This window comes from Tinamus guttatus, unplaced genomic scaffold, assembly GCF_059628265.1.
Source record: "Tinamus guttatus ecotype Peru unplaced genomic scaffold, ASM5962826v1 Tinamus_guttatus_pri_ptg000444l, whole genome shotgun sequence".
Taxonomy (NCBI): Eukaryota; Metazoa; Chordata; class Aves; order Tinamiformes; family Tinamidae; genus Tinamus; species Tinamus guttatus.
In genome coordinates, this window is record NW_028288978.1 from 8,012 (window position 1) to 29,123 (window position 21,112).

The window sequence follows — 21,112 nt, forward strand, 5'->3', positions numbered from 1 at the left end:
AAGCCTATGCATACTGAGTCAATCTCTTTCTTCTTAGGTAGGTTTCATAACAGTAACAAAACTGTCCTAGAAACATGAACGTGAATACAAACTGGAAGAAGTATACCAGATTTCACTGTGCTTTGAACATCCGAAACATTTTGATGACTTTGAATCCTAACCTATCTGAAGTCAAAATATTAATTCCAATTATTCTTAAGAGTTGCCTCTGTAAAAGAAGCTGGCTTTTTTTTTTCAGTAGCACCAGAATTACACAATTACAAAAGCTCCTTTAAAATAAATCATGTCTAGACATTATTAAGATGTAGTTAAGGGTTTGTGTGTTAATGCTAATGCAAGTTTGCTGCTGGTAAAGTATTAGATCTAAGTTTGAATCGGTTTGTCCATATTTTTTTAATGTGATGGGCTTGTAACCATCAGCTGCATGGTAAAAATACTTCTGTGAGACACAGCTACCAGAAAGTAACCACCAATAAAAAATTAATAACTCTGGGGTATAGTTTATATTTTCTTCTGTCTGTATCAAAATGTTTAATCTACTTCAAGTAGCTTTCATTTTACAACAATGTCAAAATAGCGTAAAACTTGCAAACTGACTCTACATTCATACAAAATTAAATTCAGCAAGTTTTTAAGGGGGAAAAAAAAGCAATTGTCCTGTTATGACCCAGGCAGACAGTGAACACAGATTACCAACATAAAGGCTTTAAAGCAATATACAACATAGAGGAAACAAATGCTTGCAACTAAAAATTTTAGGGAAGATTGTTTTAAAAAATGACTCCGGATGAAAAAGTACAAAGAGATGATTTCAAAAGAAAATCAAGACCACTTAAAAAAACCCTAATTACCCTAATTCATTTAATTCAGCCCTTATTAAATGTTCAGATTGAACCATCTATTACCACTGCCTTAAAACATATAGATTCTCCACGAAAACAACTCAAAGCTAAACCAGCATGTTCATTAGGAACAGTAAGACTTTATTTTTAAAAGAGTACAGTTATTTTTCTGAATTTGCCCAAAAGCATTCCTTGTTTTCTTTCCAAGAATATTCGTCCTCATAAATCTCCTGCAAATATAAACAAAGAATGGGAAATACTGTGAGAGTCTGCTACATACATAGCCGCAAGCAAGGCCAAACAACTCAACAGGCACCCAGCTATTATTTACTGAACACATCGGGAATACACAGCACTTGGCTGGCAAACAGTAAGCAGAGAGGGCAGCATCCTCAGAACATATGGCTTTCCATGTGGGGAGCTCCTTGGGCCGAATGCAGCCTGAATCCCAGTAATATCAGCAGGGCGCACCTATGTACAAGCACTTCGGGAAAGATCCAGAAGAGAGGATGCAGAAGCCAGGCAGCATATAGCATTCATGTCTGAAACTAACCTTTTTACATGACACTGTTCTGCTCTACCATCTTTTGTAGGGATAAGAACATTTAAGTGTACATAAAATGTTGATGTTAAAAAAGATGACATCAAAATACAGTAAGTATGACACATCTGGGGCAGATTAGTTACCACTCAGCAGTTCCTAGCTCCAAATTCAGCAGGGCTTTGACCCCCAGATTATTCTTTCTGAGACCACAGGACCCCATTTTCCTGAAGCAGGCATCAGAAAAGCAGAGATACATAAGAAAACATTTTGCACTGAGCAGTAACTCAGAGAACATCCCTGATACCATGTGCCAAGCTGTCCCTAGGAGAGCAGGCAGAGGTAATGCTCGCTCCTTGCACGCAATGCTGTCGTTATGCAATAAGGCTCCTGCCAGACCCAGGCTGGTCTCTCCACACGCTGCCGTGTGCCCATCCTAGCTTTGGGACCTCCACACATTCCTCCACTGTGTGCTGCTGTGCTTATGTGCACTCTTGCCTAATGTTCTCTGGTTACTCAAGGCCACAGGGACAAGGGGAAAAGGGAAAAACCAGAACACACCACTTCTGCTTGCAAACTGCAGCATCTTCCAAAACAAAGCGCCCCCAAGGCTTGTCCAGAAGCCTGAGCAGACTGCACTATGCCACCCAAGGTAGGAGAGGTCAGATCCCCATGATTCCCATCACAGGAAAGAGTTCAGAGTAAGAGAAGCTGGGACACTGGGTAGCATTAAGAGGAACAACCACTGCTGGAAGGAAGGAGGTGTCCTCTCGGCATCACGGATCAGCTGCTTGCCAAAGAGCCTTCAGCCCAACTGTTTGACTGACATAAGCCTAGAACCAAACTTGGCCCAAAGGTACCTTTTTCCATATTGGGACGGATGCTTTTAAGGTGTTGATGCAGTACCTCACAGCTTCAAGAGATTCTGCTCTGTGTGGAGAGGAGACTGCAATAATTACACTTGCTTCAGTTACTGGAACCAAGCTAAGGAGAGAAGGAAACAACAGCACTTTTAGCTAATGCTTACCATCAAGAGCAACCAAAAGCTGTGGCCATGTCACGTCAGTACTCTGGCCATGCACCCTCCTGACTCACTCACACTGAGCAAGTGTCAGGCCATGTCCAAAAGATTATACACTTTCAAAAGGAAAGAAAACCACAACCAAAATTAGTACCAGATGGGAGAATTCCATGCTTTAGAATAAATAATCCCACCAGCCATAGCCTTTTTTTTTTTCTTTTCTTTCTTCCTCTCTTATAAACCCTACGGAATTAGAGGGGAAAATTGCTAACTTATAACAATACATAGGATGCTCACTGGAAACAAGCTGATCAACAGCAACAAGGCAGAACTGGCCATTTCTTACCTGAAAGCCTGAGAAACCATCTTGGTTTGAAACAAAATAAATAAAGCATCTCAGATATAAGAATTTTTCACTAAAATTTGATTTTTGACAAATTCTGATTTCAAATTATGAAGTTTTTCATTTGGTGTGCTATATGTACCAAACTGAGTTGTAGGAGGTAACATAAGGTTTTGTCTCACTTCTCATAGGAGCAATATCCCCCAAAACTCCTTTCCAAATCCCCCTCTGTAGTAAGATTGCTCTGGCAACAGCTCAGAGGGAAAATTTAAGTCTCAGAGCTGCCCTTGATAGAAATCACTCTGTTGACTATACAGAAAGTCTAAAGAAACTACTACGCTCCAGAGCTAATATTAGCCTTGTCATCACTTCTGAAGTTACTCCTACTCACAGAAGGAGAAGCAGCATTTGAGACTCTCTCTCCATCCCTGCTAATTTCACAAGGAAATCTGACAAACAGGAAAAGCTCAAGAGCACGTCACAGACTAGTGTTCTGTGTTTTATACCCCAACAAAAGATTGATCTCCAAGATTCATGAACTGGAGGCTTTCCTACCAGTATGGTTGATAATTCTCATTCCTACTTCAAACCCTCTATTCTAAACTTTTAGACTTCCTATGGCATAATTTGACTTACATCTGACAGAAAGAAGATGACATTCTAAAGCACTTCAAGAGAAAAGGAAAGAAATAAAGAAGTGCCTTAAGAAGAGCAATCCTGTCCTTCCCTGAAATCAGCAGCCCTTCTCTCCACTTTGAAATTAACACACCAATATCAAGGTTCATGCAGGCTAAATGCAGATTCCAGAACATTACCAATACACACTTTTGAAAAACCAGAAGACTAGATTTTCAAACTGAGTTGTGCAGTGAGAGGCTGATGCTGCAGGAAGCTCTGCAGCACTACAGAATATACAGACTCCTGTGCATCCTGCAGGTACGCAAGCACATCTGAGCACCAGCCAAGGAATAATACTCAACTTTCCAAAGCATGGGGTCTCACCATACATACCCAAGTCTATGGTGCACTGCAATGTGTTGGACTGATGGCCATTTCTGCCTAACATCTCTGCAGATTTTCTTTATTTCAGTCTCTGCCATTGAAGTATATGCTTCATATTCTAAGCGAATCACTTTTTTCCCTTCAAAATTATTTCTTGTAGTACCTAAACAAGAACAAGTTATCAACTAAAAGCACCAACATATACACCGAATAAAACCAAAGATCTCCCATAATGGTCAAGGTCAGCCAGACAGAGCCAAGGCACTGCGCTCCCCTCATCTCAGCTGTGAAGAGATTCTTCACAGCAGAGACATCTTTAACATTCCAGAGAGAGTTCAGTCCACAGACTGCGGAACTCTGCAGTCAACAACAGCCTAGGCAAGGATATCTTTTGGGGTAGCTGATAAGGTCCTCTTACTGTATTTGCCCAAACAATACTGAAGCGCTCGGTATTTGTGAGCCCCATGAGATCAATACCATGTCCATTAAGCAAGAGCATAGAACCATTAGCCTTGACCTTCCCCAGGGCACTGATTTACTTTCAGCCGAGATCTGAACAGCAGCTTCCGTACAGGTGAACACACACGTGGTTTGCATAGCCACAGCTACCCACTTCCCGAATGAGGGTAGGAAGGAAAAGGGAGAGTAACTCCAAGCGGTTTGTTGTTCCAGAGCTGCTGTTCCACCAAGCCAGGACAGCACCACCAGCAGGGAAGCTTCTCATCACCCCATCCCAATGCAAATGGCTAAGAGTTGCCACAGTCATGTTCTAATAAATTCAGAGCAAATTGTCTAAATGTCCTGGGTCCACTCTAGAAATGCATTTATTTGAGATCCACAAGTTTGGGGCGTGGAGCAATCTGGGTTCCATTTATTAGGCTATTAACACACCCACAGATCCAGCTTAGAGATATTAAACTCACCAATGAACAGAGACACTGCTCCACAGTATGGCGAAACAACCAGCTCTGACACTTCATCCACAGAGAGCTTTTCAGACTTGAGCTTGATAAAATCTTTTGGCACTTCTTTGCTTTCATCCATAGCTCACTAGAAGAGCTGAAAGCAAGCAGATTCTGATGTTGTTTTTGGCAATACTAGCATTTGCCAGTTGCTTTTTTCCAGTACTGATGCCCCAATTTATTCAGAAAACATACACCATCTACTCACTCACCACAAGAGACCAGTCTCCATGTCAATTCACCTCCCAGCAGACTTGCTGAGGAAGTATAAACTGCAAATCTCCCTTTTGTTTTCTAATGTATATGGGTTTCTTTCTGGCAGGAAAGTCTGGTCCAGTAGGACTAAATTAAAACTAGCCCAATGCCCCAGTTTAACAGTATGGTCAACTAGTATGGACCATTTCGCTGATCTTGAAGACTGTCAATCCTTCCATATTTTATCCTGAAACCAAACACAATTTACAAAGAGATTTCTAATAAAAAGAACTCTTGAGTTCCAATTCTAAGGTTTACTAAGCTTTCCAGGACTTTCAATCCTATCAAATTGCTTCAGTGACACAAAATCACTTCTAGTTTCTCTGTGAAGAAAGCAGTTGTCAACTCATCTAAGAATGAAGAGCGGAAGCAGCATGTTGAGCAGCAGCAATGGAACAAATCTCAATAAATAAATGAACCGGTATTTCAAAGCATGCAGAGAAATAAAAATATTGTATGGATACCTGTCGCTTTGACAGCTACAAACAAAAAATCTTTTTTTTTTTTTTTTAAGCAGCAGACAATTCTTTTTCTCTGTTTTTTTTCTCTTAAAAGCTAGCAGCAGGTTTTTCACTACTATCTTTCTTAGGAAAGCTGGATGTCTATCAACGGCCCGAAACAACAACTGAAGCATAACAAGACCTAAAAGACAAAATCAAAACAACACCTGACCTCTCTCGTAATTTTCTTCCACTTACTGCTTATGTGTTAATCGTTTATTTGTACGGCAGTTTATAGTTTCTGGTCAGCACTATGATTCTCTCCAGCAGGAAGCACAAGTTAAACTCTCTCAAAAGAGTGGGGGTGAAAGGGGGGAATACACATCACATCTCTGGACCTAAGCAGAAAAAAAAAAAAAAAAAGGAAGATCACAGAAAATCCATAAAATATTTTAACAGAGAATGATCCTCCACAGGAAAATAAGCAAGAAGTGATACCTACAAAAGATTATTTGGACAGATTCAGCCTCCACTGATTGGTGGGATGATGGCAACCTCGTCTCCAGGGTGCAGGACCAGCAGCTGGTCTCCAAGCAGCACGTACTCCTGCCGAACAGCAAACACCACTTGATCCCGGATGGCGGCAAGCCTGAGGGAGATTGGCAAGAGCACAAATAGGTTTCTAAATAGAGTGTTTGCACTTAACCATGAGATTTCTTTAAACAACACACTGGTGTACAGCCCAGGGCAGCTGGGGTCATTTCGGTGACTTACACAACTGTTTCTAATATTCTTCTAAAACATCATACATAGCAAACACCCACCTCTTACTCTTGGATTTTATTGTTGCGGGTAAGGGAGAACCAAATCACTAAAGTTATTAAAAGTCCAGAATTGAGTTTGTCACATGCATTTATAGACAACATAAAAACTAAGGTAGACAAGATTCACTTCAAAAGTTTCTAACAAATCAACAGGTAACTCAAGAGGATATCAACTCTGGACACGACCATGAGATTAGAGCATCTTCCCAAACTAAGTTCGGTCATACAGTTAGTATGAAGACTTCACTAAGACAGAAACGAATACCAACACTTTAAAAGATGTGGACATCTAATTATATCATTTTAAAACATAAAGTGTAGCATAGACTGCATAGAATCGTACTGCTAGAAATGGGAAGGCATGCCAAAAGGTCAGTAAAAATCACCCTATTTCCAACAGCCAACAGTAGCACTGATTCATAGGACAGTCTGAAGGCAGGAACTGTAAGAAAGTAAAGAGTCACTGAAGAACTTAGTACAACTAGGGAACTAAAGTGCTCATCAGAAGGATGGCTTCTAATTAGTGTCACTTCCAAGTTAATTCATTGGGGAAAAAGGGTAGAACAGAAGAGCATTGTCAAGTATGTTCAAGCTGCAGTTTGAATATCCATTAGCAATGTGAATAGAAGTCTGTGGTCAATGCTCTACTATTATGTTGAGTTTTTCCAGAAAAGCTAGGAACAGAAGCATTTCCAAGAAGGCCACTGTGAAGTAACTGCACATGCAAAATGTACTGCTCAGAGTCTTCATTCATAAAAGGATGAACTTGGAAAACTACAGCAAACTGAACAAAGGTGCTTCTGCTTCTGACACGAACCAGAGCAGCAGTATAGGCTATAATGCAGGCTGCAAAGTAAAATATACACATTTCTTAATGCCTCTTCTCCCCAACTGGTCTGATTCTAGTGAAGAAAAGTCTCCTCATCGAACATTTGTTTAGAACTTTTCACTAGCAAATAGTTACCATTGCTAAACAGTTTTTCTCTTTTTTTTTTCATGGCTACTGAGAGTATATCCAATGAAGAAGGGTGGTGCCAGTGTTTTGCTCCCTAAATGCAAAGTTATAGAAATTTGGGTGCATTCAGCACTTAACCATGAGGACCTTTATCTCTGCTCTATTTATTATTATTATTATTGTTATTATTATTATTATCATCATCATCATCATCATCAGGCTGCACAGAGAGGTTGTGGAGTCTCTATCCTTGGAGATATTCAAAAGCTGACTGGACATGGTGCTGGGAAACATTCTCTACATGCTCTGCTTGAGTAGGAGGTTGGACCAGATGATACACAAGGATCCTTTCAAACCTCAACCATTCTGTGAGTCTGTACATCAAACTCACTATTGGCAGGTTTGTGTACATTACCTGAGTCTTAACCAGAAATGGAAATTCCTCTGCATTATTACAGCACATCAAATACTCTTTCAGGACCTGAGTCCCTAAGAAATAAAAGAGACCTTTTTCTTCAGAGGAGGTTGAAAGTGTGCCTGTTTCTTAAGCAGGGGCTGAGTAGCTGGAAGTCTGTGGCAGAGCTTGAACACCCTTCTTAACCCACTTTCCAGCGACTGCCATAAGCTCAGACAAAAGTCAAAATAGATAGAAAGGGGTAAGTGATCAAAGACACCTGCTCCTAATCAAAAATTTCTTTTTCTTGGCACTGACTGTGCTGGATCCCTTTTGCAGATGTTTCACTTTCTCCACAGATACCACACACAGGTTACGTACTCTACAATCCCCTGCAGAGTTGCTTCCAGGGCGGCCCTCCAGAACGATTAGTCGCGTATATGCCCAGCTTTGGTGAACATCTATTGGATGTGGGCTTTCCTAACATAAAGCTACAGAACTTGCAGCTTGCCAAAAAGCACACAGATTGCAAGGACAAGACAAATCTCTGCTCGCATGATACCAAAACACTGCCACGTGCTCCAGCTCTGCAATACCTTGGATGCAGCTTCACGATCTCTTCCCAGAGCTGCAGCGAGGTGATCTGCTGCGGCACGCAGAGTGTCTCGGAGCGCAGCCCTGCCAGCTCCGCGCTCCTCGCGAAGTACAGCACTGCGACCTGTGCGGGAGACATGTGCCTGCTCCTGACACATGCATGACACATGTATAACACACGCGCGCACACACACGGGTTTCACGCTTTCAGGTGGAAAGGGGAAAACAGGCAGGATTTTGGATCGCGGCCCCCCGCCAGGCCTCGCAGGCTGCGGCCGTGCGGCTCCGGCCCGGGCTGGGGTCCCCGCCGGAGCCCGGGGGCCGCCGCGCCGGGCCCCGCGCGCAGCCCCAACCCGCTCCGCTGCGCTCCGCGCCGCCGGGCCGGGACGGCGCCGGGGCCGCGGCACCTACCTGGCAGCGCATGGAGCCGCCGTCCCCGGGGCCGCAGCGGCGGCGCCTGCGCTGGGCCGAGCTGGGCAGGGCCCGGCCCGCCCCCCGCGGCCTGGGCCGGAGGCGGCGCGGCCGCGCCGCCGGGCGCTAGGCCGCGGCGGTGTGAGGGCGCGCTCGGAGAGGGGAGGCCGCGGTCTCGGCGTCGCTCCGCAACGCGGCCTGTAGTTAGGGGACAGCACCTTAAAAAGTGGATTTCAAAGAGGAGCAATAAAATTTTCCAGTATGATTTTTTTCGAACTTCTGATTTTGAGATAGGATCTGTGTTGCAAACAGTATGCACTCATTACATAGCACACATTGTAAATCAGATGTAAAACTCTATATGTAAGTCTATAATGCATGTGTAACAGGAGCCGAGGGTCCCTTGGAATATGTTTAAGCTTCCTGAGGAAGGCCGTGGCTGGTACAAGATGTCCCCTGGTCGTGGCAAGATGTCCCCTGCCTCCCCTAAGGACAACCACACATCGCCGGCAAGGGCTTGTACAGAAAAACAGCCCCAGCAAGGAATGGCTGGAGTTACTTTGGTGCTGTTTACCAGGCTGCACATGTAACCTCACAAGAGTCAAACTAACTCCTACCACACAAACCAGAGAGGAATCTGTTGTTCTTACTGGTGACGTGGAGTTTGCAATACATAAATGAGCATTTGTGATGCAAGCCAGGTACTCAAGTGGGAGACATCCAGCCTAGCTGGACTGCAGCAAAAAAAAAGTGCCCCTGAAATAAGAGCTGCTATTCATGATTTGGAAAGATTATGTTGAGAGCGAAGCAGACTGTTCCACATAATAGTTGTTGTTTCTGAAGTACGAAGGCAGGGAAAGCATCATAGTTCTCTACTGTGGAATGAAAAAGTGATAAAAGAGTTTTCCAGAGAACATGCAAAAGAAAATTACTTCCATAGTGTATTTTGTACCAGTTATCCAGTACACCATGTCTTAATCCTCTGCTGTGAGGAACAAATGAGTTATTTTTTAAAACTCTATTCTTTTGTTTGTGAATGATTAACTACTGTTACAAATTGAACTTTCCTCAAGACAGCATGTGTCCAGTGAATAAAACGATTGCCTTTTTTTTTTTTTTTTTTTTTTTTTGCCGGAACAGTGTAATTTTCTATCTATACATCTTACATGAAATAGATCACTTTGACAAGGTGCGCATGACCCAGTCAGTAGCTAGCAAGTGGCTGGCACATTTTTCCAGTGCAAAAGATGTGCCACAGGTGTCTGTCTTTAGAGTAAAGAGAGGGAGTAGCTAGGTTCAGCTGGAGCAGATTAGTCTCTCAGTCCACCAAACAGTGAGCTTTGAAAGATCTATCCCTGAATTTAACACTGAATTTAGAATTAAGTCCACTGTGGAGTAAGGAGAGAGTAGTCGCAAGCAACAAGTTTGTGGATTTTCTCTGTTTGACCTCCAGCTAATGATTCACCTACTTCCATGTTTAAAGGATGACTCGGTTGCGTGTGTCGCATGATGTGCAGAGGTGGAATTTGGCCTCAGAAGCCACAGGAATAGAGTAGGATTTCTGACTCATTTTGTCTATTAACTGTAGAACCAATGAAAAGTAAGTTAAAAGATGCTAACAGAACAGGACGCAAACTGAATATCACGGATGTCCAAAACAGGAACGTTCCTTAAGTACCTCCTAATTCTGGATATTTTTTTTCTTCCATCTTAAAGTTTCCTAAATATTTATGTTTCTGCTTTCAAAGTTGCCTAGAACTGCCACAAACTGATATGCCCTAAGACATACACGTTACCTCATTTCAGAAACATCAGGTGCCTCAGAAAACAGGGTTGCGTCCACAATATTTCTTAGTTAGGAAATGTGAGTTGTACTCAGATTGCTTTGTTTTTGTTATATTTGTTTGTTTTTTGTGAAGGATAGATATTTATACTTGGTAATTAGGAAGTGAAATGAGAGGAGAAACTTATCTTCAGCTCTGCTGGAGATACATTAGTTCCACAGAGACTTGGATTTCAAAATATCACTTTCCTAATTATTCCTATAGGTTATCTCCATATGTTTTCTCCCTTAGCATGCTCTCTGTTTGTGGTCCTCTTTGAAGTGTTTATTTGTCTTGCAGCTTCTGGTTTGAAGTGTAATTGTGAGTAGGTGCAGCATGCAGTGTTTAGTTCTAAGTGTTCTTTACTGGGACTAAAATTCTTAATTAGATCTTGTCCTAAACTATGACTTTTGCTTTAACAAACAGAAGTGTATGCATCCTCCCACACATGCTATATAGTAGCCTCTAAGATGGTGCTTCTTTTGGATGTCTTTGAATTTTATACGATATAATTAAGCTTTCCAAGGGAGACGTTTCCTATTCTGCTTTGCAGTCTTTCTTCATTTTAATGGTGTTCAATATTGAAAAAGACTAAATCTGTGAAGGAAGAGTAAATTACCTTGAAGAATTTTCTTACACTACCAAAAGAACATGTGGCTTAAGAGAAATTCAGCTCTAATAATGCCAAGGAGAGAAAATGGCAAAGAGCTGTTACTCATTTATTTCTTTATTGCCAGCAACATACCTTGAATTTGAATATCCATTATGAACAAGTTTACAGCACTGATTCTGTAACATACTGTTCAAGAGACAGAATCACAATAGATAAAATTAGATAGGCACACCAGTCTGCTTTTTCTAAACTATTTTTGTATTAGCATATTACAAAAAAAAAAGGCACAAAACATGACTAGAAACCCTGGGAAACCCAAAGAAGAAAGAACTGGAGACATGTTGTTATTTTTTTCCCCCAGAAGATTTGCCTCTGATCACTTCAGCCTAAGTGAGTCTTTAGTAATGCACGCAATTCCGTCTCCTCTAGAAGATTTTCTGTTTCTTTTCATTTCCATTTTAGATCTTTTCTTAGGACCGTTTAGTATAAATACTGAATTTAAAGTCCAGATTTATACTTTGGAATTCTGCGGAGAACATTTCTTTGTCCTGTTTCACTGTTGTGATCAGTTTTGTTATGTTCATGGTAGATGCATCTGTGATACATATCAGAGACCTAGATTTTCATGAATAACACTATATTTAGAAGAACTGACACAAGGTCCTGCTCATGGTTCCTAAAATTACCACAAAAAATGAATAAAAAAAACATTATCTGGAATAATCTTTCCCTACCAGTTGCACCTTTCATTTGTCTTTGGTGACTAGTCAGATCTGCTCACTTAAAATAAAATAAAGCTGTTTGTTTAGAATAACCTGAAAATGGGACAGGTATAAGAATATTTCATCCTGAATTCCATTCATTCCACTGAATTCAGGTCTGAATTTGGCTTCATGCACATCAACACTGGTAATAATCTGGAAAACATTTCCTTCCTATTTTGGGAGGAGAGCGAGCTGTTCCTTGAGTTTTTGTAGTGGAAGAGTGGGGAAAAAATTGAAAATATGAATCTGTCTGAGGCACTATGACCTCTAGAATTCCTGTGTGTGAGGTATATATGGCCATTTGACCAATGTCTTTAACATTCCCCTTGGCACTCTTTGAAATTGTCTATTACAAAACAGATGGTGCAGTAGTTACTTTTGAAGGGCTAGAAGAGCATGACCACATCTGGAATTAATCTTTAGCTCCCTAAACCAATAGATCACCCAGTTTTAAGAGGCCTTCCAATATAAATGCATTGCACAAGTACAGAGAGAATACAAAGCTTTAAGGCAGAGTATAAGCAGCCTGGAACTATAATTCATAGGCACACAACTCTTTCTGTTCAACTGTCTCATTTGTAGGCATGTTCTTTTTACAGCATCTCTTTCTCATTGAGCAACATCAATAAGTGAAATATGTAACTTTTAAAATGTGATTTTAAAAAATCCATAAATTTTCATTTTTGTATAAATGTATTTCCTTACTTTGTCATTGGCTACAGTATTCCTAAAGAAATGCCCTTCTTCATTCTCATGCTACGCCTTGCCTTAAAGCATAGTCAAACATTGTATAAAACCAGTGTGCAGACAGCATCATGCAAAGAGAACTAGTTATGGCATTTTGAGTGACCAACCATTAAGCAGGAAAACACGTGCTGCATAGTATCACAGAAAAAGGGCATCGGGGCATTCAGCTGATGAAGCTAGGGTAAAAAAGCTAGGGTTTCTACAATCTTGGATGCCTGTGCAAACCACAAGTTTTGTCTGATGCTAAACTGCATGTGCCTGACTAGCATTTGATCTGGAGAATCTGAATATTTGAAAATTCAAATTTCTTATCCATCATTGTGGAAAAAAAGTAGTAACCTCAGAAATGAATTACTTGGTGCAAAGCCACAGACTTCTGTAATAAAACTGTGGTTAAGGGCAAAGAACTTTGAATGCTACAAAATCTACAAGTCATGTCTCTCTACTGTTAGGTTTAAAGGATAAAATTTCTCGACTATCTTTTGTCTTTCTGTTGACTTGTAGGCTTTTTTGTCCTTCCTTTAAATAGCACCTACACCTATCTCAAAGAAAAACCTGCAGAGAGATTACTGTGCTATTAATTTATATTCTCAAATTAATATTTGTCCATCTAATGGTAATAATGTGTAAGAATCTGAAAAACTACCCAAGGTTACACATTTCACAAAGCCAAAATGCTTGGCTTGTATTTAAATATGGTGATTAATTCTATATCTAAAGAAGTTTTGCATTTTTGAGAAGCAGAGTAAAAGTACATAAACCTTTATAACACTTTACAGTTAACGCTCCCAAGATGAAGTGGTAGAAGACGTTCTTCACAGAGAACTCCTGCTCCAGAAAATTAGTGACGCCGCAGGGGTAGCTGCACTGACCCTGGCGTCGGGTGTTGGCAGCAGCATCTTGGAACAGGCCGGGTTCTCACTGACCACCTGCTTGCCCTCTGCATAGGAGCCTTGCTGATAGCCCGCAGGTGTTTATCCTAATACACAGACTAAATATATTCATAGTGGAGGCATCATATCCTTTTCTTTCATCTGCACTGCATACTTTCAGAGATACATGGCTAGACCGTGAGGGATAACACCATTATTCCAGTGAGGCCGATCCAACTGGATTAATGTGCACCTGAAAATATGCACTGTTCATATTCAATTCTTCCTTGGGTTAGCTGATAACTGGAATGCTTTCATTGTAAATAAGAAATGCATTTTTCCAGGAAGTGCTATGCTTTGTTGATATTTTTGCAAACCATGGAAAACAGTGTGTGATCAGTTCTAAGCACTTTCTAATGTGATCAGTACTTTTTGTTAGAGGGATAACTGTGGCTCTATGGCTAAGAATGAGTTGAGTCTTGAGCCTCACATCTACCTTAGGAGCCGTGCTATATTCTGGCATCCAATTAGGAGATTCTGCTTATGACTAAGTAATACGGAATTGCCCACGCTGCAAGTAAGCGATAAAAGGCCACCTTAAGTAAAGGATCAAAATTTGTGTGCAAAGCCAAGCCTCTAAAGGTCCTGCTGCTTCGCTCTGACTAAAAGATTAATTTTCCGTATATAACAGAGCTCACATCCACATGAGGGCACCAGCAGACATCTTTTTTTTTCTCAGAGCAATGTGTAACCTCTTTCTGAAATGAATATGTCAATCAACGATCATATCAGTCCATCCTTTTACATTACTAGAGAAAAGCTCTCTCTTTTAAATGTTATAAATTGCAAAGCTTACTTGATTGTTTTTTGATTCTTTAGCAAAAACATTTTGACTTTCTGTCATTCTGTTATTAACAGGAATCTTTAAAAAAAATCTAAGAGTTGAGGGATTGCCTATTTTTAAATAAATGAAATTGTAGTACTTTTTAATCCAGCTGTGTAAGCGCATGTATGTGAATTCTCATTAAAATTGATGAAGTTTATTATGCCTTGGCTCTTGAGAGGAGAAAAAAATCCCAATTTTAACCTCATTTTTATTAAGTCCACAGAAATATGCGGACAACACCCACTCCATTTGTAGAAATTATTCAATGTTTAAAAAAAGGAAAGAGTTATTATTGTTGCTGTATGCAGGGTTAGACCAAGGATTTAGGACTAAAACTATCCACTCCCTTTTCCCACTGAACTTCAAGAACAAATTCACCAACATAAATACTGAACAAGAATAATCATGTTTTGTCTCTCTGCTTTTAAATTGCGAGTCTTTTTTCAGAACTGAAGAACGCATGACTCTTTTTTCAGTGGGCCAGCAGACTACATGCTGCAGCAAGGATTTAATATATTAGTTAAATAGGGAATGTTACACCAAGAAGACTGCAGGGTTATTTGGTAGAGATGACTGCATACAACATGAAATAATGCAGAGAATGGTTTTCTTCTGAATCAATTAGATAGCATTCTGAAGGACAGAAAAACTTGACAGGAACTTCCAAACACTTACAAGGGTGTTCACAAAAGCTGTCTTAGCCTAGTGAGACTATGCAAAGGAAGTCCATAGGCATTTTCAAAGAGTGAATCAGGAGGACTAAATTAACTTCTCCTGCTTGCCTCCAGCTAAAGCCTTTTTCTCCATTAGCTGTTGGGGTGGTCTGGAGAAATTAGCATCTTTGGGCTGAGCTTGCTTTTAGTGAATACCATCTCAGAGCAATAAAATTGCATTATTTAAAGATTATAGATAGTGTGGTATGGTATAGCTCTCTGATGGAGCCAAAGAATCTTAGAAAATTTTGGGGTCCTCAACAGGAAGCTGAAGAGTTGGAGAAGTCCACCAGAGATCTTAAGCAGAGGAGTATCCTCATTCCTTACTGCAAGATTGATATGTAGAGAGAAGCATATCTCATGGCATGAGAGCACACCTGGACATTGGAGTGGACATGAAAAATTGTGAAAATGTGAAATTATTGATGGAAAATTGTGTCTTTAAAGAATATTTAGGATTAGTTCTGCTAAAATAAAGAAAATCTGAGAGGAAAATCTGGAAGGGCAGTGTTCTCCTGTTAGCTCAGGAATTTAGTCTTACAAAATTTACAAAAGTGCTGTAGGTGCAAAATCCTCAAGTGACTATTCCAGAGAAAAATGTAAGTTCTGTAAGATCTCTCACTGTATCACCTAAGCACTGAAAACCAAAAATTTTCCATTGTATCCTACTGAATATGAGTTAGATGTGTGCTGAAACGTTAAAATGTGTGTGTGTATGAATATGTATTTTGAGGGATTTTTATGGCACCCAAGGTACTGTGAGTGAGTATTTCCTTTCTTCATATGTTACCAAGAGAAAGACAAGACGTGGTTAATGGATGTTGGTTTAATATAACCCACAGTGAGTATTCCTGATAGCTGTATGCCATGGAAAAGGAGGAGGGAAATGAGAGATATTTGGTTTCCTAGCTATTCACATTTTATAGCTAATCCTAAAAGTGGAGTCTTGTCTTCTTCTCTCAAGCCTATATCTAAACAGTGAGATGTAAAAATAGCTGGAAATTTTGGAACATGCAGTGTCTGCTTAATACATGAAGTGTGGTATCTGCAGCCTGAGTTTCACTCAGTTTTATGTGATTTCTGCAGTAAAGATACTTGAGCCTTTTATGAAGAATTTGCTCTAACTAATCTTGTCAAAGTTCACTATTACTCTTTAAAATATTACAGATAACCTTACAATAGGCTTACAATAAGTAAATGCAGTTTCATCAACCTAATGCCAGTAATTACTGACTTTGTGTTAAAAGGTAAGAAAAGCGTTTTTCTACCATCCTATGTTGACATTTAGCATCTTAATGCCATAAGTACTTTCAGTAGTGTAGCCAGCCTCACCATCAAATGTGGTAACCGCTGAAATCCTTCTATGCAAGCCAAAGAAAGCTTTGCTAAGAAAGTTTATTGGATCTCCATGGAGCTGCATGGACATTAATGCCGGTGCAAGAGAGGCAGCATGGGTGGGAACAAGCGCTAGGAAGGTGAGATCATTTTGTTACAGCAGCAACGTGGGATTTATACCAAAATAAAATGCCAGTGGGACTGCTACGAGTTCCCAATATAACAATGCCATGTAAGTAGAAACTCACACTGATAAAGTCTTTAGTTAGTTATTCGTAAATTTAAAAGCAGAGTGTAAATCCAGATATCAAAAGCCATCAGTTCTAAAACCAGGATGTTTTAGACCAGAAATTCTAAAACCAGAATGTTCTCTTAATGCTGTGTTTTTTAAAAAACAAAAAGGATAGATTTGGAAACCACTGCTTAAGGATAGACATGATCTAGTCAAGCGAATGAGAATGTCATCTAAGGAAATGGAGTGACTGTCTCATGTCATTTGTTCATGTCTTCAGGTGACCCATACACCTGGCATCAGGGTGCTAGTACACTCAGACATAGGCCATGGCTGTGGGAAGACCTGGAGGCAGTACTTCCAAAATACAATTGTCCTGCATTTTGAGTTTAAACTCTTGGATTGCTTTACCAAATTATCAACTCAAAAGACATTAGTTGAGCTAAAAAAATGATATTAGACATAGAGCAGAAATATCTGGAATATCCAATAACCTCCTGACATCAATCCTGACACCTCCTGACATCAAGTGAAAGTTTATGGATTACTCAACTGATCTGGAATAAAGCTTTCCCTGTAAAAGTAAACTCTCCAAAGCAGAAATTGATATGGAGTTTCCTTTGGGCTCGGATCTCAGACCTGGGAAAAAGAATGTGATCTATAACATATCTAATATACGCTCAGATGCTACACTGCCTCCTCCAGTGACCCCAAGGTAATCATTCTTTTCTACAGTGCTTCTGTTGCAACTATTTATTTGGAAAAAGAGCCTTGGGAAGGCTTCTCAGGACTGAGGGAATATCCCTCATTTTTAGACCTATCACCCTAAACTCTTGTCTCAGTTTCATATGGCCCAGCATCCGTCAAATGTGAAACTAGATACGCTCAGTTGTGGCCTCTTTATTTTCAAACATTGAGTGCTGTACACACTCATCACACTAATTATATAACTAGTGGAAGCGTATAGCTTACAAACCTATAGCAGATCTGGGGTGTTTTCCGTTGGACTTGAACAGCGAGATAAACTTTTTGTCATTTCTTTTTAAGAAATAGTTGCTCTTCATAGTCATGTTATTTCTCTCCAACAAGGAGAAGAATGAGAGTCCACTTATTCATCCATCTTGGATGCTACAACATAATTAATTTTACAATCCAAGTTATGTTTGAGAAAGGACATGCTGTAAGTGAGGAATTGTGATTTGAGAATCATTTCTATTGTCTATTTTTCACTCATTTGATATGTGGCAATCCTACTTTTGTAAATTCGCATGGGATCTCAGAGATTGTGAAACTGAAGGTGATAGGGCCAGAATTAACTTCAAGAAGTTATCAACCAGGATCAGTATCATCTATACTTCCTTCAAACATCTTTTGGAGTCTTACAAGTGTAAAATTCCTTCTTTGTGACCCTACTGATGTCGCAGAAAACATTGAACTTATATGTTTCATGTTAATTACAATCTCACTTTAACTATAAAGACAAACTACGTAAATCTTTTCACCGTCATATTGCTTTTGTACATTACTGAGCAGAGATTTTTGCCTCTTGCAGCTATGGATTCTTCTCTTTCCAAGGAGGCTAAGGCAAATTGTAACAAATTGCTTTTCGTAACTGATGAAAATTCATGCTCTCCCATTTGAAGACCAACATTTAAAATTACTGTAAGTAGATTTGCCACATACTGTCAGCACATGAATGAGGTACAGCAAGAATTTCAAGACATAAGATGTAAGATAGATACAGAGATACAGAGTTGTATGATATTTCAAAGATTTCTTTTCCTTACAATGTTTCTACATATCCATCTTGGAGCTTTTATAATTCTATTCTAACACTGTCAAAGGTCTTTTATTATTAAAGACAGGTTATTGGGGCTTCAGAACCATTGCTACGTTTTTATAAATACAGAGGAAGGCGTCTCAGTTTTAATGTATAGAACATGAAGGAAAAGATAATGAAAATTATCAAAACAGATTTTGCTTCAACCTGGCTGAAGTACTTTTAATAGAATAAGAATCTTTTAAGTTGAGTAGTTTTAAGCCTATGAGAGTTTTCACAATATTCCTATGCTGAAAGGAGACTTTAAACATGACCAAAGTATATAGAAAGATGCTAGTAAGTATCCCTTTTAAGACCAATTTGTATAATTACATTGCCTCACAAACGAAAGCAGACTAGATTACCACATTTTTAGTGAATAAAAACATAGTCAAGCTGGCAAGACGGTATGCCACTATAAATTCAGATTTGATAGAGCACGTTAATAGCATTCACGAGGGCTGTGATTCATGAGAGGCATTGCAAGAAAAAACAAATCACCGAGAGGGCTTTGTCCACAACATTAAGTAAAACATATGGGTTTCTCTGGAAGAAACACAAGTATAACACAATTGTCTGCAGATGAGTAATATAGACTAACTAATAGACACATCACATGCTTACTGATATGTGCCAGCCACTGACACTTGCTGCAGAATTCTCCCACAGTTCATACACACAGGCCATGAACATCTTGAAAAGTCTCTAGCCTCCCCTACAACTGAGGGTGATGATAAAGCTGCCCTTCCTCACCTCACTGAGCAATCCCAGATGGAAAAAATCCCCTGCTGATGTGGCGAAAATTGCCAAATATACAGAAGGAAAAAATTAGGTATCGATTATTACAACGTAATAACTTTTGCAACTATTTCAGCTGCAGTACTTGGTGGAGAATGCAGCTGGGTAATTCCCATACAACTTCCCTTTTAACTGTCAGCATGTAAAAATACCACTGGCCATTACATCAGTGTTACATTTAGGCACAGGGAAAGAATGGGATAATAGCTGTAAACGACTCAGGGAAACACGGATCAATGGCAAATCGATCTAAACTGACCTTGACAATGAAATGGTTTCATTGCAAGTCCCTGCAGCTAGGGTCTGTTAGAACAGTCTTTTATTTTCCTTGTTGTTTTTGAGGCATTCAACATTTTCAACCTTGAAACAGAATGAACTGCCAGGATTGTAGCTACTTTGAGTAAATATTCCTGGAATTTCCACACACCATGCATGGTAATGACAACTCTTTTAACATTTGTTGTCCTAATTCCAATGCACAATGCTAAATGTAAAACACAACACTGCCAGTTACTCTGAAACAGAATCATGGAAAGAAAACAAAAATCTTAACAGCTCTATTACCTTCCCCTTTTATTTTAATTTACCTCCAACGCTTCCAGAATTTCTAGCTATTCTAGTTAAAGAGTTTATTCTTCAAAGAAGGCTTTTTACAAGGGGAAAATTAAAGAAGAATATTTCCTTTAACATACATCTTTAAAATCACCAGAAAGCAATCTTATTGTTTTCATCCTTTCCACGAAAGGCTTAAGATGGATTTGATTTTATGTTTGAGGGAACAAGGACTGGATCTCTGAAGCAAAAAGCGTGGTCTTCTTCAAGTCAGTGCAGGGTAGTCAACATTGGAGCAATATCCATTTTTATCCTTCCTCCACAAAAACACATGCTCCTTGAAGCAGGTAATGAAAATGTTTGTACAGTGAGATTGGTCAAGCACTGGAAGAGGTTGCGAAGAGGGGCTACGATATCTGTGTCTTTGGAGAGATGCAGAAGTCATTCAAACAAGGCACTGAGCAATCTGGTCTGACTTTGAAAGTAGTTCTGATTTAAGCAGGAACTCAGACTAGATTGCATCCATAGGTCTTTTCCAAAGCAGTTTTTTTCCTGTGATGCTATTATTTTGAAGACTCACACAGAAAGTACTAGTTCCTTCAACTCTTAACACTTCGGTTCTCAGTAGATCCCCATGTTCAAGACTGCACATTTATTGTTCGCTTGAACTTGATAGCCTCTATTAAGCAGTAAAATAAAATAGCTAACTCTAGAGGAGAAAATGAGACAGCCAGAGGATTTTTACAAGCTATGTGAGTATTTAAAAAGCTGGTCAACTTTCTCAGCAGCTAAGATCTGAATATACTTGATCAACAGCAACAGAAGGTGACTTTCTGTTTACATAAACTACATTTATTGTAGCCTTGTCCTAAACAGGGTTAACACTCCTCTCTGAACTGTGAGATCAGAAACAGGTCACTGTTTCTCAGTAATCTGGGTGCCAAATTACTTCTGTATACTGCCTGTTCTGACTGTTTTCACATGTTCAGTAGTATTAAATGTTCACAGAGAAAACAGCAAGTGCCTATTTTTCTTCAGCTGAGGCGTGGTCTGTATTTTTGCTTTCTGTCCAGGTACTGGGCTAGCAACTGTGCTCAGAGCATAGACATCTTTCTATCCACCTTTTTTTTTTTTTTTTTTTTTTTTTTTGTCTCAGTCCCCTAGATAGTAAACTATTCTGAGTTGGTAGATGTTGGTTTTTTATCCTTGTCAGAGAGTAGGACACCTGTTTCCACTATTTGATCCTTCTTTGTGAGTTTCTTCAGATCTCTCGAGAATCATTTCTTGCTGACTATGTCTCTTGGGATATAGGAAACAAAGCCTGGCACATTCCTTGCCTGTAGCACTGACTAGTACGGTGGCTTCTCTGGTTAG

General features: G+C 39.8%; 2 protein-coding genes across 6 annotated transcripts; both read right to left on the bottom strand.

The window, feature by feature from the left end:
* Nucleotides 1-962: 962 nt before the first annotated feature.
* On the bottom strand, nt 963-5,927 carry LOC104578412 (molybdopterin synthase catalytic subunit). 5 transcript variants are annotated; one of them, XM_088531979.1, is made up of 5 exons: nt 5,909-5,927; nt 4,673-4,808; nt 3,759-3,912; nt 2,244-2,367; nt 963-1,072 (listed from the first exon to the last, which is right to left on the bottom strand). In XM_088531979.1, the coding sequence occupies exons 2-5, from the start codon at nt 4,791-4,793 to the stop codon at nt 1,004-1,006; spliced, it is 468 nt and encodes a 155-aa protein (XP_088388105.1). In that variant the 5' UTR covers nt 4,794-4,808; nt 5,909-5,927; the 3' UTR covers nt 963-1,003. The 5 variants fall into 5 exon arrangements, with proteins under 5 accessions (XP_088388105.1, XP_088388104.1, XP_088388107.1 ...); XM_088531978.1 differs by lacking the exon at nt 5,909-5,927 and adding an exon at nt 5,665-5,785 and having other exon boundaries at nt 4,673-4,799; XM_088531981.1 differs by lacking the exon at nt 5,909-5,927 and adding an exon at nt 5,665-5,776 and having other exon boundaries at nt 2,244-2,313.
* Nucleotides 5,909-8,611, bottom strand: LOC104578417 (molybdopterin synthase sulfur carrier subunit-like). Its single transcript, XM_088531982.1, has 3 exons — nt 8,585-8,611; nt 8,176-8,297; nt 5,909-6,055 (listed from the first exon to the last, which is right to left on the bottom strand). Exons 1-3 carry the CDS (start codon nt 8,594-8,596, stop codon nt 5,929-5,931), a joined length of 261 nt encoding a protein of 86 aa, XP_088388108.1. The 5' UTR covers nt 8,597-8,611; the 3' UTR covers nt 5,909-5,928.
* Nucleotides 8,612-21,112: the final 12,501 nt, after the last annotated feature.